This window comes from Rana temporaria, chromosome 7 (genome assembly GCF_905171775.1).
Source record: "Rana temporaria chromosome 7, aRanTem1.1, whole genome shotgun sequence".
Classification (NCBI taxonomy): domain Eukaryota; kingdom Metazoa; phylum Chordata; class Amphibia; order Anura; family Ranidae; genus Rana; species Rana temporaria.
This window is the reverse complement of record NC_053495.1, coordinates 2,664,445-2,678,298: the sequence shown is the minus strand read 5'-3', so window position 1 is coordinate 2,678,298 and position 13,854 is coordinate 2,664,445. Positions and strand designations below refer to the sequence as shown.

The 13,854-nt window shown below is 40.2% G+C and overlaps 2 protein-coding genes across 2 annotated transcripts; both read right to left on the bottom strand.

Annotated features, from left to right (window-relative positions):
* Positions 1-2,225: 2,225 nt before the first annotated feature.
* LOC120946291 (olfactory receptor 1J2-like) lies at positions 2,226-3,330 on the bottom strand. Its single transcript, XM_040361122.1, has one exon. The coding sequence runs from the start codon at positions 3,232-3,234 to the stop codon at positions 2,293-2,295; it is 942 nt and encodes a 313-aa protein (XP_040217056.1). The 5' UTR covers positions 3,235-3,330; the 3' UTR covers positions 2,226-2,292.
* Positions 3,331-9,276: 5,946 nt separating this feature from the next.
* LOC120945721 (olfactory receptor 1G1-like) lies at positions 9,277-10,155 on the bottom strand. The gene has a single exon (XM_040360083.1). The coding sequence runs from the start codon at positions 10,153-10,155 to the stop codon at positions 9,277-9,279; it is 879 nt and encodes a 292-aa protein (XP_040216017.1).
* Between the last annotated feature and the right edge of the window lie 3,699 nt (positions 10,156-13,854).

Below are 13,854 nucleotides of genomic sequence, written 5' to 3'. Positions count from 1 at the left end.
TGTCAATGATCACCCACCAATTAATTAAAAACAATATATTGTACACTTGTTAATCAATCATACAGCACTGACACGTATATATCTAATTTTACACATTTTTGAGGTCCTTGTACTTGGGATAAAAAGGAGCAAAACATTTTAGTGAAAATAGAGGGAATGAGCCAGATACACATAGAAATACGTTACGCTGCGGCGGCGTAACGTATCCCATTTACGCTACACCGCCGCAGGTTTACAGCGTAAGTGCCTGATTCACAAAGCACTTACCTGTAAACTTGCGGCGGTGTAACGTAAAGCCCGCCTAATTCAAATGGGGTGGGCACCATTTAAATTAGACGCGTTCCCGCGCCGAATGTACTGCGCATGCTCCGTCCATAAAATTAACCGACGTGCATTGCGCTAAATGACGTTGCAAGGTTTAACGTAAATGGCGTCCAGCGCCATTCACGGAGGACTTACGCAAACGACGTGAAATTAAAAAATTGGGCGCGGGAACGACGGCTATACTTAACATTGGTTAGACCACCTAGAGGGCATGCCTAGTTTTACGCGATGCATCTCTACGGAAACAACGTAAATTTAGATCGACGGGCAAAGCGGACGTTCGTGAATCGGCGTAACTAGTCATTTGCGTATTCTACGCCGACCGCAATGGAATCGCCACCTAGCGGCCTGGCCTAGAATTGCAGCCTAAGATCCGACGGTGTAAGTCAATTACACCTGTCGGATCTTAGGGCTATCTATGCGTAAATTATTCTATGAATCAACCGCATAGATACGACAATCGTATCTCAGAGCTACGACGGCGTATCAGGAGATACGCCGTCGTATCTCTTTTGTGAATCTGGCCCAGTATATTTTATGCAAAATATGTTCGCTCATTAATCAAACTAAAACTACATTTTTTTTGTTGTTCAATCATCAGCTTTGTGCCATTTAAACACCTTATAGATCCAAAAAAAAATCTATGTAAAACAATTATGGAAAGCAAAAATAGTCATTTTAAGGTTAAAACCAAAACTTATTGGAACTGCTACATTTGTTTTTTGGGTTACAAAGACCTCCGGTCATGTAAGGGTAAGTACAAGTTCAAGCCCCTGACATGTTTACATTTTATAAAGGACATTACTGAAATTTCTAGTCAATAAAAATGGCACAGAAATACAAAAAGTTTCACATTTCACAAAAATATTTTCAGAATGATGGCTGGAATAACTTTGTTCTTCTCTCTTCATTGTTTTCTCTGTATTGTTATGCTCTGTTTTACTGTGTTTTATGTTTAAAGGGGTTGTAAAGGTAAAAAATGTTTTCCCTAAATAGCTTCCTTAACCTTAGTGCAGTCCTCCTTCACTTACCTCATCCTTCCAATTTTGCTTTTAAATGTCCTTATTTCTTCTGAGAAATCCTCACTTCCTGTTCTTCTGTCTGTAACTCCCCATAGTAATGTGATGCCGCATACACACCATCACTTTATGTGATGAAAAAAAACGACATTTTCTGTGAAGTAAAAAATGACGTTTTTGAAACTTCAATTTTCAAAGACGAAGTTGCCTACACACCATCGTTTTTCTCACAATGTTCTAGCAAAGCGAGGTTACGTTCCACCACGTTTTTCCATTGAAGCTCGCTTCATAAGTAGCTTCTGGGCATGCGCGGGTGAAAAAACGTCGTTTTAAACGACGTTTTTTGCTACACACGGTCAATTTCTGTGAAGTAAAAGTTGACATTTTGAAAAACGACACATAAAATTGAAGCATGCTTCAATTTTTTTTGGTCGTTTTTTAGAAGACATAAAACAACGTTTTCCCCCACACACGGTCAATTAAAGTGACGTTTTTAAAAACGTCATTTTTTTTCATCACATAAAGTGATGGTGTGTACGGGGCATGAGGCTTTTTATCCTGGTGTGGAGAAAGCCTCTTGAGGGGGCGAGCAGGAGTGTCAGGACGCCCTTAACACACAGATCCTTTTTCTATCTGCAAAGCAGAGAGTGTCCTGACCCTCCTGCTCGCCCCCTCAAGAGGCTTTCTACACACCAGGGAGAAAGCCTTGCATTACTGTGTGGAGTTACAGACAGAAGAACAGGAAGTGAGGATTTCTCAGAAGAAATAAGGACATTTAAAAGCAAAATAGAAGGATGAGGTAAGTGAAGGAGGACTGCACTAAGGCAAAGGAAGATATTTAGGGAAAAAAATTGTTTCCTTTACAACCCCTTTAACTGCAATGTTCTATTGTTACTATGTTTTCTCATGTTTGCTTTTCAGGTGTGTTTTACATTTCACAATAATATTTTCAGAATGATGGCTGGAATAACTTTAAGTGATGATAAGACCTCATAAGTGCCTCCATGAGATCTTTGTTCCTCAGACTGTAGATCAGAGGATTCAGCAATGGGTTAATGAGGGCAGAGATGACTGTAAACGTTTTATTTAAATTGAACATATCGCTGGACGTTGGAACCAAGTAAATAAAAATTAAAGAGCCGTAAAAGATGGAGACCACAGTAATATGTGATGTGCAGGTGGAGAAGGCTTTCCTCTTTCCAGTCTTGCTACGGATTCTGAGGATGGTCCTGAGAATATAGACATAGGGAAGAAAGGTCATAAGAACGACTCCTGATGCAATACCAATACCTACTATCAATAGGACCATCACGTTTATGAAGGGGTCAGTACATGAAATTTGATATAAGTGTGGAAGGTTACAAAAGAAGTTGTGGATGGAAGATGTTCTGCAGAAGGACAACCTGAGCAAAAGTAAATAATGAACCAAAGAGATAGAACATCCTGCAACCCAGGACAGACAGGCCAGACGAGTACAGACCCTCCAAGACATAATTAGTGTGTAATGTAGAGGGCGGCAGACGGCAATGTAGCGGTCGTATGACATAGCCGAGAGCAAGAAAACTTCTGAGCAAACAAAAAAGAAGTAGAAGAAGGCTTGGGCTATACAGGCAGGAATGGATATTGATCGGCTCCTTGTGACCAAATCAAAGAGCATCCTTGGTGCCGTCACTGATGAATAGGACATGTCCAGAAATGCCAAGTTGGCAAGAAAAAAATACATTGGGTTGTGCAGATTGTAGTCAGTGAGGACCAAGAAAAAAATAAGAAGGTTTGTGATAAGAGTCATCAGATAGATGAGAAGGAAGAACACAAAAAGTCCATTCATGGTCAGTGGATGGTCTGATAGACCCACAAGAATAAGAAAGGAAATCTCTGTCACATTCCTCATATTATTTTTTTCCTTTTTCTTTGTTTACTATAATACAATAACAAAATTATGGATCTGAAGATACAATGCTTGGAAAACCTGTGCGGTGTGCGTACACATTGTACTCACATTTACATCTGTACCTTTGTATCAGCTAATTATATATATGAGATGTTGGCATTCCCTCAGGACCGTTTGTTGTGTTGTAAGAACACAAAGCTGAAAGTCTCATTAAAGGTCTCCTAAGACATAATTTATAACACCTTGGGAGCCATTGTTCTAAAAACTGAGAAGAGTCTTTAATATTTGAATTAAAAATCAACTGAAAGTGTTTTTATCACTTTGTCATCTATTTTTACTTATCGATTAGTGGACAGAGTGATTGAAAACAATATATTTAAATGTTTTTATTGAAGGTAAAAAAACAAAAAAACGTATAAAATGTTACATAAAAAGGACACATTTAATCAGGTATTCATAGCCATAAGAACACAATAATGATGCTTAGAAAAAATGATTAAAAAAATCATCGAATATAGGTCACTGAATACCAGAGAGCCCTCTGGTAGACGCCCTAAGGAACAAGAACGGTAACTCCAATCAACTATGCCCAGCTTCCCTGTCCCTGCTGAAAAAAAGCATCCCCACCACATGATACCACCACCATGTTTCACGTGGGGATGGTGTGTTCAGGGTGATATGCAGTGTTAGTTTTCCCCACACATAGCATTTTACTTTTAGGCCAAAAAGTTGAATTTTGGTGTCATGTGACCAGAGCACCTTCCTCCACATGTTTTCTGTGGCCCCTCCCCCACATGGCTTCTCGTAAACGGCAAACAGGACTTCTTATGTCTCTTTCTCCAATGTCTTTCTTCTTGTCACTCTTCCATAAAGGGCAGATTTGTGGAGAGACCACTAATAGTTGTCCTGTGGACAGATTCTCCCCCCTGAGCTGTGGATCTCTGCAGCTCCTCCAGAGTTACCATGGACCTCTTGGCTGCTTCTCTGATGAATGCTCTCCTTGCCCGGCCCGGTCAGTTTAGGTGGACGACCATGTCTTGGTAGGTTTGCAGTTGTGCCATACTCTTTTTATTTTCCGATGATGGATTAAACAGAGCTCCGTGAGATGTTCAAAGCTTGCAATATTTTTTTATATAACCTAACCCTGCTTTATACTTCTCCACACCTTTTCCCCTGACCTGTCTGATGTGTTCATTGACTTTTATGATGCTGTTTGTTCACTAAGGTTCTCTAACAAAGCTCTGAGGGCTTCACAGAACAGCTGTATTTATACTGAGATTCAATGACACACACGTGGACTCTATTTACTAATTGGGTGACTTCTGAAGGCAATTGGTTCCTCTAGATTTTAGTTAGGGGTATCAGAGCAAAGGGGGCTGAATACAAATGCCCCATGCTTCGGGATATATGTTTTACTCTTTTTTTGGCACAGATTGTTGTTGTTTTACTGAGTTAATGTTTTATTGTTACCATTGTTTGCTTTTCAGGTACGCCATTGAGCTGCAGCACTGATTTATTTATTGTGACAGCAACTGGGTTTGCTCTCACAATACGTATATCAGCGACTCCAGCGCTGTAGGTGGTGATTTCACCACCACAGTTAAAAAAATGGTGCATGGCCCAGCAACATACTGGTATGTTTCTGGACTTTGAGTGATTATACCAGAATGATGTCTGCAGGTTTAGGTATCATCTTGGTATCTTTCTTTTCAGCTCGCTAGACTGCTTTTACAAGCAGTGGGAGTGAAAGTCCCCCCTTCTCCCGCCGCCTTCCATGGTTTTCTCTGGCTCTCCTGTCCCACCAAGGAACCCGAGAATGCAGCCGGTGGTTCTGCCAGTTGACCATAGAGCTGATCCGAGACCAGAATGGCTCCAATCATCTCTATGGCATAAGAAACAGGAAGCTATTAGCATTTCATGACTTCGGTTTCGCCGGATATAAACAGCGCCATTTGGAAATTGGGAAAGCATCTTTTCACACCGATCTTGGTGTGGTCAGATTCTTTAAGGGCTGAGGAGAGATCTAGAGTCTAATAGACCCCAAATTTTTCAAAAAAGAGTACCTTTCATTACATATTTCTATTATAGGGGATATTTAAATTCCTTGTGATAACAAAAAATGATAACAAAATAAATAAATGAAGGGGACAGTGTAAAAATAAAATAAAAAGCAAAATTAATAATACAAAATAAATAAAGCACCCCTATCCCCCTGTTGAACGCAAATGTTGGTCTCATGTCATATGTAAACAACAATTGTGCCATGCATGTGAGGTATCACGGCGAATGTCAGATTGAGGGCATAAATTCTAGCAGTAGACCTTCTCTGTAAATTTGAAGTGGTAACCTGTAAAGGCTTTTAAATATGTATGTGGTTTGTCGCTGCTGCATGGTTGTGTGAAATTTTAAAGCATGTCGTGTTTGGTATCTATGCACTGGGCATAAGATCATCTTTTATATTTCCCCAATATAGTGCATTAAAATAAAAAAAAAAGTGTTTTTTCCCCCACAAAAATTGCATTTGAAAAATTGCTGCGCAAATACTGGGTGAAAAAAAATTGCAACCCCCACCATCTTAATCTGTAGGACCTTTGCTTTTTAAAAAAATATATAATGTTTGGGGGTTCAAAGTAATTTTCTAGCAAAAAAATATATTGTTTCATGTAAACAACAAGTGTCTGAAAGGGCTTTGTCTTCAAGTGGGCGATGTGTGACATAAGCTTCTAATGTTGTGCATAAAATGCCAGGACAGTTCGAACCCCCCCCCCCCCCCCCAAATGACCCCTTTTTGGAAAGTAGACACAACAAGCTATTTGCTGATAGGAATGTTAAGCCCATGGAATATTTTATATTTTGTCACAAGTTTCAGGAGAATGAGACATTTTTACACAATATTTATTTTGTACACAAAGTTGTCACTAAATGATATATTGCTCACACAAAGTTGTCACTAAATTATATATTGCTCACACATGGCATGGTTATATGTGAAAATACACCCCAAAATACATTCTGCTGCTTCTCCTGACTACGGGGATACCACACGTGTGAGACTTTTTCGAATGCCGTATCTAAACTAATCAAGCGTTACAAATTAATAATAATAAATAATAATAAAAACTTTTTATTAATATTATTATTCTTTTTTTTTATTAATTCGTTCTGTTCCATTTATTTTGGATAATTCAAAACTTCGGAAAACTTTGTATTTGTTACGTTCACTAACAGTCAGGCCCCATACACACGAGAGGATTTATCCGCAGATACGGTCCAGCGGACCGTATCCGCGGATAAATCCTCTCAAAGATTTCAGAGGATTTCTATGCGATGGCGTGTACACACCATCGCATTGAAATCCGCGCTGAAATCCTCTGCCGATGACGTGTCGCGCCGTCGCCGCTATTATGACGCGGCGACGGGCGCGACGCTGTCATATAAGGAATTCCACGCATGCGTCAAGTCATTACGACGCGTGCGGGGAATCCCTTTAGACGGATGGATCCGGTAAGTCTGTACAGACGAGCGGATCCATCCGTTGGAATGGATTCCAGCAGATGGATTTGTTGAGCATGTCAGCAAATATCCATCTGCTGGAAATCCATCCCAGGGGAGATTTATCTGCGGATAAATATCCCACGGAGTGTACACACCATAGAATCTATCCGCTGAAACCCGTTTGCACGGATTTATCTGCGGATAGATTCTATGGTGTGTATGGGGCCTTACATTTGAAACGAAATTCCAATACCTACAATTTAATAGTAATTATTAGTAAGTTAGTTATTCTTTCACATTTTCAGATTTTCTTTCCTATTTTTGGATTTTTTAATTTTTTTATTTTACTAATTTATGAATGTACCGAATTGCGATTATAATGAATGACACAATAAATGAAAAAAACAAAAAAAACAAATGAAATGAAAACTAACAAATTTTTCGACCATGCACATGTCTAATATACAGTGGGGCAGATCCTCAAAGAAATTACGCGGCGTATCTCTTGATACGCCGCGTAATTTCCAATTTTGCGCGTCGTATCTTTGTTTTGGTATCCACAAAACAAGATACGACGGCATCTGTGTTAGATCCGACAGGCGTACGTCTTCGTACGCCGTCGGATCTTAGATGCAATTTTTCGGCGTCCGCTAGGTAGCGTTCCCGACGTAATCCGCGTCGAGTATGCAAATTAGCTATTTCCGACGATCCACGAACGTACGACCGTCCGTCGCATTTTTTTACGTTGTTTCCGTTCGGCTTTTTCCGGCGTATAGTTAAAGCTGCTATATGGTGGCGTACTCAATGTTAAGTATGGCCGTCGTTCCCGCGTCTAATTTTGAAAATTTTACGTTGTTTGCGTAAGTCGTCCGTGAATGGGGCTGGACGCCATTTACGTTCACGTTGAAAACAATGACGTCCTTGCGACGTCATTTGGAGAAATGCACCCTGGAGGTTTGCACCCCGCGCATGCACAGTTCGTTCGGCGCGGGGACACGCGGGGACACGCTTCATTTAAATGAAACACGCCCCCTACCCGCCCAATTTGAATTCCGCCGCGAGAGATACACTCGACGCAAATTCGTTGAGGATTCAAACCAAAGCCAAGTAAGTTACAGCGGCGTAGCCTATCTTACATCTGCGCCGGGCGCAGCGGATGTATGTGGATCTGCCCCAGTATATCCACACTTAAACCCTGTACACACGATCTGTTTGTCCAATGAAAACAGACGGATGGACCGCTTTCATCGTGTGTGGCCCCCATCGGCTTGTTTTCCATCGGTGAAAAAAAATATAACATGTTTTAAATTTTTCCTATGGATAAAAAAACGATAGAAAAAAACGATCGTCTGTGTGGAAGTCCATCGGTCAAAAATTCATGCATGCTCAGAATCAAGTTGACGTATGTTTGGAAGCATTGAACTTCATTTTTCTCAGCACGTCGTTGTGTTTTACGTCACCGCATTTTGGCACGGTCAGATTTTTGACCGATGGTGTGTAGGCAAGACTGATGAAAGTCAGCTTCATCAGATATCCGACGAAAAAATCCATCGGATTAGATTCCATCAGATATCAGATTGTTTGTACAGGGCTTTACAGTTTAGGTTTGAGGCCCCTGTTCTTGGGATCAAAAGGGGGAAATAATTAAGCGAAAATTAAGGGAATAATATTATTTTATGCAAAATATATTGTTCAATATTCCAAAAAAAAAACATTTTCTTTTTAAATTTTTCCATTTGCCAGCTTTGTGCTAGTTAAAGGCCTTAAGATGCATTAAAATTTTTGTAAACAAATTATGGTTGGCAAAATAGTCATTTTGAGGATAACCAAATAGTATTGAAACTGCTACATTTGGTCTGTGGGGTACAATGACCTCTGGTCATGTATGGGTAAGTACAACTATGACTGTACAAGTACAACCAATGACTGCATATTCCTACAAGATACTTATGTGGAGACTTCAATATCACTTATCCCTTACCACCGGATGTTTACCCACCCTAACCCGGGAACGAGTTTGTGGATTACTTCCAGATCATCAACCTGGGGAGTGCGGATGTGACATCTGTGGCTGGTCGTATCTGAGAGGTTCCCCTAAAGCTCCAGTGAGGACCATCACTCTGCTGAGCCTGATTTGACCCCCTGAGAAGGGTGGTCACTGGCTAGTCGGTAAGCCTTCAATTCTCCACCTGGTGGCGGGTCTCTCCAAGCATCGGATGTCACTTATTTGCTCGTCTCTTATCACTGAATGTTTGCACAAACTGATTGAACTTCTATTTTTTTCTCCAGATTGGGGATATTCACATAGATTTATATGAAGTTTATTGATTCACTTTTTATCATAATTGTGGTATTTTTACACTCTTTTTATCGTATATATTCACACATTGAACTATATGGTTGCATATGGTCTATTGTCCAGCGCTATACTTTTATTGTATATAAGTACAACTAATAGCTCCCGACATTACCTTACATTTTTATGAAAGGCATTACTGGAGTTTTTAGTGAACTGAAAATGGCAAAGAAATATAAAAAATTATATTTTCAGAATGATGCCCGGATTAACTTTAAGTGATAATAAGACCTCAAAAGTGCCTCCACGAGATCTTTGTTCCTCAGGCTGTAGATCAAAGGATTCAGCAATGGGTTAATGAGGGCAGATATGACTGTAAACAGTTTGTTTAAATTTACCATATCACTGGAAGAGGGAACAAAGTAAATGAAAATTAAAGAACCATAAAAGATGGAGACCACGGTGAGGTGTGATGTGCAGGTGGAGAAGGCTTTCCTCTTTCCAGTCTTGCTACGGATTCTGAGGATGGTCCTGAGAATATAGACATAGGGAAGAAAGGTCAGAAGAACGACTGCTAATGTAACACCAATACCTGCTATCAATAGGACCGCCATGTTTATGAAGGGGTCAGTACATGTAACTTGAATCAGGTGTGGAAGGTCACAAAAGAAGTTGTGGATGGAAGATGTTCTGCAGAAGGACAACCTGAGCAACAATAAAGTATAAACCAAAGAATGAGAACATCCTCCAACCCAGACCAGAGAGGCCAGACGAGTACAGACCCTCCAAGACATAATTAGTTTGTAATGTAGGGGGTGGCAGATGGCGATGTAGCGGTCGTAGGACATAGCCGAGAGCAAGAATGTTTCTGAGATAGCAAGGGAGATGTAGAAAAAGACTTGGGTTATACAGGCAGGAATGGATATTGATCGGCTTTTTGTGACCAAATCAAAGAGCATCCTTGGTGCCGTCACTGATGAATAGGACATGTCCAGAAATGCCAAGTTGGCAAGAAAAAAATACATTGGGTTGTGCAGATTGTAGTCAGTGAGGACCAAGAAAAATATAAGAAGGTTTGTGATAAGAGTCATCAGATAGATGAGAAGGAAGAACACAAAAAGTCCATTCATGGTCGGTGGATGGTCTGATAGACCCACAAGAGTAAGAGACGTAATCTCTGTTATATTCCTCATTTACTTTTTTTTTTCCTTTGTTTAAATTTATCACTATAACACAGAAATTAAACTATGGATCTGAGGATTCAATAATTGGAAAACACGTACAGTGTGCCTACACATTCTGCTCAGATTTACATCTGTACATTTGTTCCAGCGAATGATTTATTCTTATATAAAATGTTGGCGTTCCCTCATGACAGTCTGCTGTGTTGAAAGAACACAAAGCTGAAAGACTCATTATTGATCTCTAAAGATATCATTTATTACACCTTGGGGAGCCCATATTCTATAATTCAGAAAAGTCTTTAAAGTTTGAATTTAAAATCCACAGAAAGTGTTTTTATAATTTTGTCACCTATTTTACTTATTGGTTAGTGGACAGAGTGACCCAAAACTCTATTTAAGGAACTTATAGTTCAAACTTCCATACATACAGACTAGTGCCTCATGCAATCTTCATGGGTGTCTAGGGTTCTGGCTCAAAAAGCCTATCTTTGCCTACTGTTGGAAAATTTTGATGAATCACACGAAAGATCTCTTCCTCCTAATGCCCTGTACACGATCGGTTCTTCCGATGAAAACGGTCCGACGGACCGTTTTCATCGGACGAACCGATCGTGTGTGGGCCCCATAATTTTTTTTTCCTGTCAGTGAAAAAAAATAGAACCTGTTTTAAAATGTTCTGATGGTTAAAAAACCGTTAGAAAAAAAACGATCGTCTGTGGGGAAATCCATCGGTCAAAAATCCACGCATGCTCAGAATCAAGTCGACGCATGCTCGGAAGCATTGAACTTCATTTTTCTCAGCAGGTCGTAGTGTTTTACGTCACCGCGTTCTGACACGAACAGATTTTTAACTGATGGTGTGTAGGCACGACTGATGAAAGTCAGCTTCATCGGATATCTGATGAAAAAATCCATCGGTCCTTTTTCGTCGGATGAACCAATCGTGTGTACGTGGCATAAGTGTTCTTTATTGAATAATCCATAATATATCTCCTCCCATGATGTCCCTGCCCAAATGAATCACCTTGCTTTAAAGCATTTAAAGCGAAGCTCCACCCTAAAGTGGAACTCCCGCTGATCGGAACCCTCCCCCCCTCCGGTTCACTTCCTGGTTCCCTCACCGAGGTTGGTGGGGGGGGCAGCAGAGTGACGAGCGATCGCTGGACTACCCCCGTATTATTAAAACGGGGGGATAGGGTTGGGACTTTGAATGAGGCATATGATAGACACGTCTACAGGCCTCCATCCCTGTAAATGGATAAAAAAGGGGGGAGAGTTGGGACTTTGAATGAGATGCGTTTTTAGCAATATGCGGTTAAATATATATATGGAATATAAAAAATGTTTCCATAATAGCTAGGCTCAAAGTTGCCACCCAAAAAAGCACTAAACCAAATAGATCTGTCAAACTGTATGTAATTAAAAACAGAGGTTTAGTTGTATGTATTTGCAAATACCTGTTTAAGCTGCAGGCCAAACGTCAAGGCCTCCACCGATCTACCAGGCATGTTTTGGTTCCACTCCTGTATTTTTTTTGTTATTCCAGTGCTCTTTTTTGCCAGACCAACTATAGGTAGCGTGGGTTTAGGTTACCACCTGCCCCCTATCTATTGATTAGCACGCCTGTGCTCCTTATTAGGAGGCTTTAAAATCATAGCTAGGACTGCAGTACACAGAGTGCCTTGACGTTTGGCCAGCAGCTTAAACAGGTATTTGCAAATACATGCAACTAAACCTCTGTTTTTAATTACATACAGTTAGACAGATCTATTTGGTTTCGTGCTTTTTTGGGTGGCAACTTTGAGCCTGGCTATCATGGAAATATTTTTTATATTCCATATATATATTTAATCGCATATTGCTAAAAACGCATCTCATTCAAAGTCCCAACTCTCACCCCCTTTTTATTGTGTCCTAATATTCAAAATCAGCAGCTGAAGTATTTGTAGCTGCTGGCTTTTAATATTTTTTTTTTTAGCGGACATCCGCTTTAACCGAATAAGCTTCATGAAACGCATTAAGTCATGGTGATCCTTGGGCAGGAACATCATGGAAGCAGATATGGATGGTTCAATAAAGAACACTTCGAAGAAAGATCTTTGGTGTGTGGTTCCTGTTTATCTACAGTACAGACCAAAAGTTTGGACACACCTTCTCATTCAAAGAGTTTTCTTTATTTTCATGACTATGAAAATTGTAGATTCACACTGAAGGCATCAAAACTATGAAGTAACACATGTGGAATTATACAGAACAAAAAAGTGTGAAACAACTGAAAATCTATTTCATATTCTAGGTTCTTTCACCTTTTGCATCAGACACATCTCTAGAACTGGTAAGAGGAGACTGTGTGAATCAGGCCTTCATGGTAGAATATCTGCTAGGAAACCACTGCTAAAGAAAGGCAACAAGCAGAAGAGACTTGTTTGGGCTAAATAACACAAGGGATGGACATTAGACCAGTGGAAATCTGTGCTTTGGTCTGATGAGTCCAAACTTGAGATCTTTGGTTCCAACTCCCGTGTCTTTGTGCGACGCAGAAAAGGTGAACGGATGGACTCTACATGCCTGGTTCCCACCGTGAAGCATGGAGGAGGAGGTGTGATGTGTGAGGGTGCTTTGCTGGTGACACTGTTGGGGATTTATTCAGAATTGAAGACATACTGAACCAGCATGGCTACCACAGCATCTTGCAGCGACATGCTATACCATCCATCAGGACAATGACCCCAAACACACCTCCAGGTTGTGTAAGGGCTATTTGACCAAGAAGGAGAGTGATGGGGTGCTGCGCCAGGTGACTACCTCTTGAAGCTCATCAAGAGAATGCCAAGAGTGTGCCAAGCAGTAATCAAAGCAAAAGGTGGCTACTTTGAAGAACCTAGAATATGAAATTTATTTTCAGTTGTTTCACACTTTTTTGTTATGTATAATTTCCACATGTGTTACTTCATAGTTTTCATGCCTTCAGTGTGATTCTACAATTTTCATAGTCATGAAAATAAAGAAAACTCTTTGAATGAGAAGGTGTGTCCAAACTTTTGGTCTGTACTGTATCTACAGTATTACTATAAAAGGAACACGGCTTTCCTTAATTTTGTAGTTGCCGATCAGCAACTTCATTGGATCACACAGTTGATAGTCAGTAAGGAAAGCTGTAACCCTTAGGCCTCATACACACGACCTGATCTATCCGCTGGAATTGATCCGCGGATCAGTTCCAGTGGACAAATCCGGTCGTCTGTACGGCCTAGCGGATATTTATCCGTGGAGATTCCTCGGGCCGGACCATTTCAAGCGGATAGAAATAGGAGAAATCTAGAGTCTAATAGACCCCAAATTTTTCAAAAAAGAGTACCTTTCATTACATATTTCTATTATAGGGGATATTTACATTCCTTGTGATATCAAAAAAAATGATAACAAAATAAATAAATGAAAGGGACAGTGTAAAAATAAAATAAAAAGCTAAATTAATAATAAAAAATAAATAAAGAACCCCTTTCCCACTGTTGAACGCAAATGTTGGTCTCATGTCATATGTAAACAACAATTGTGCCATGCATGTGAGGTATCACGGTGAATGTCAGATTGAGGGAAGAAATTCTAGCAGTAGACCTTCTCTGTAAATTTAAAGTGGTAACC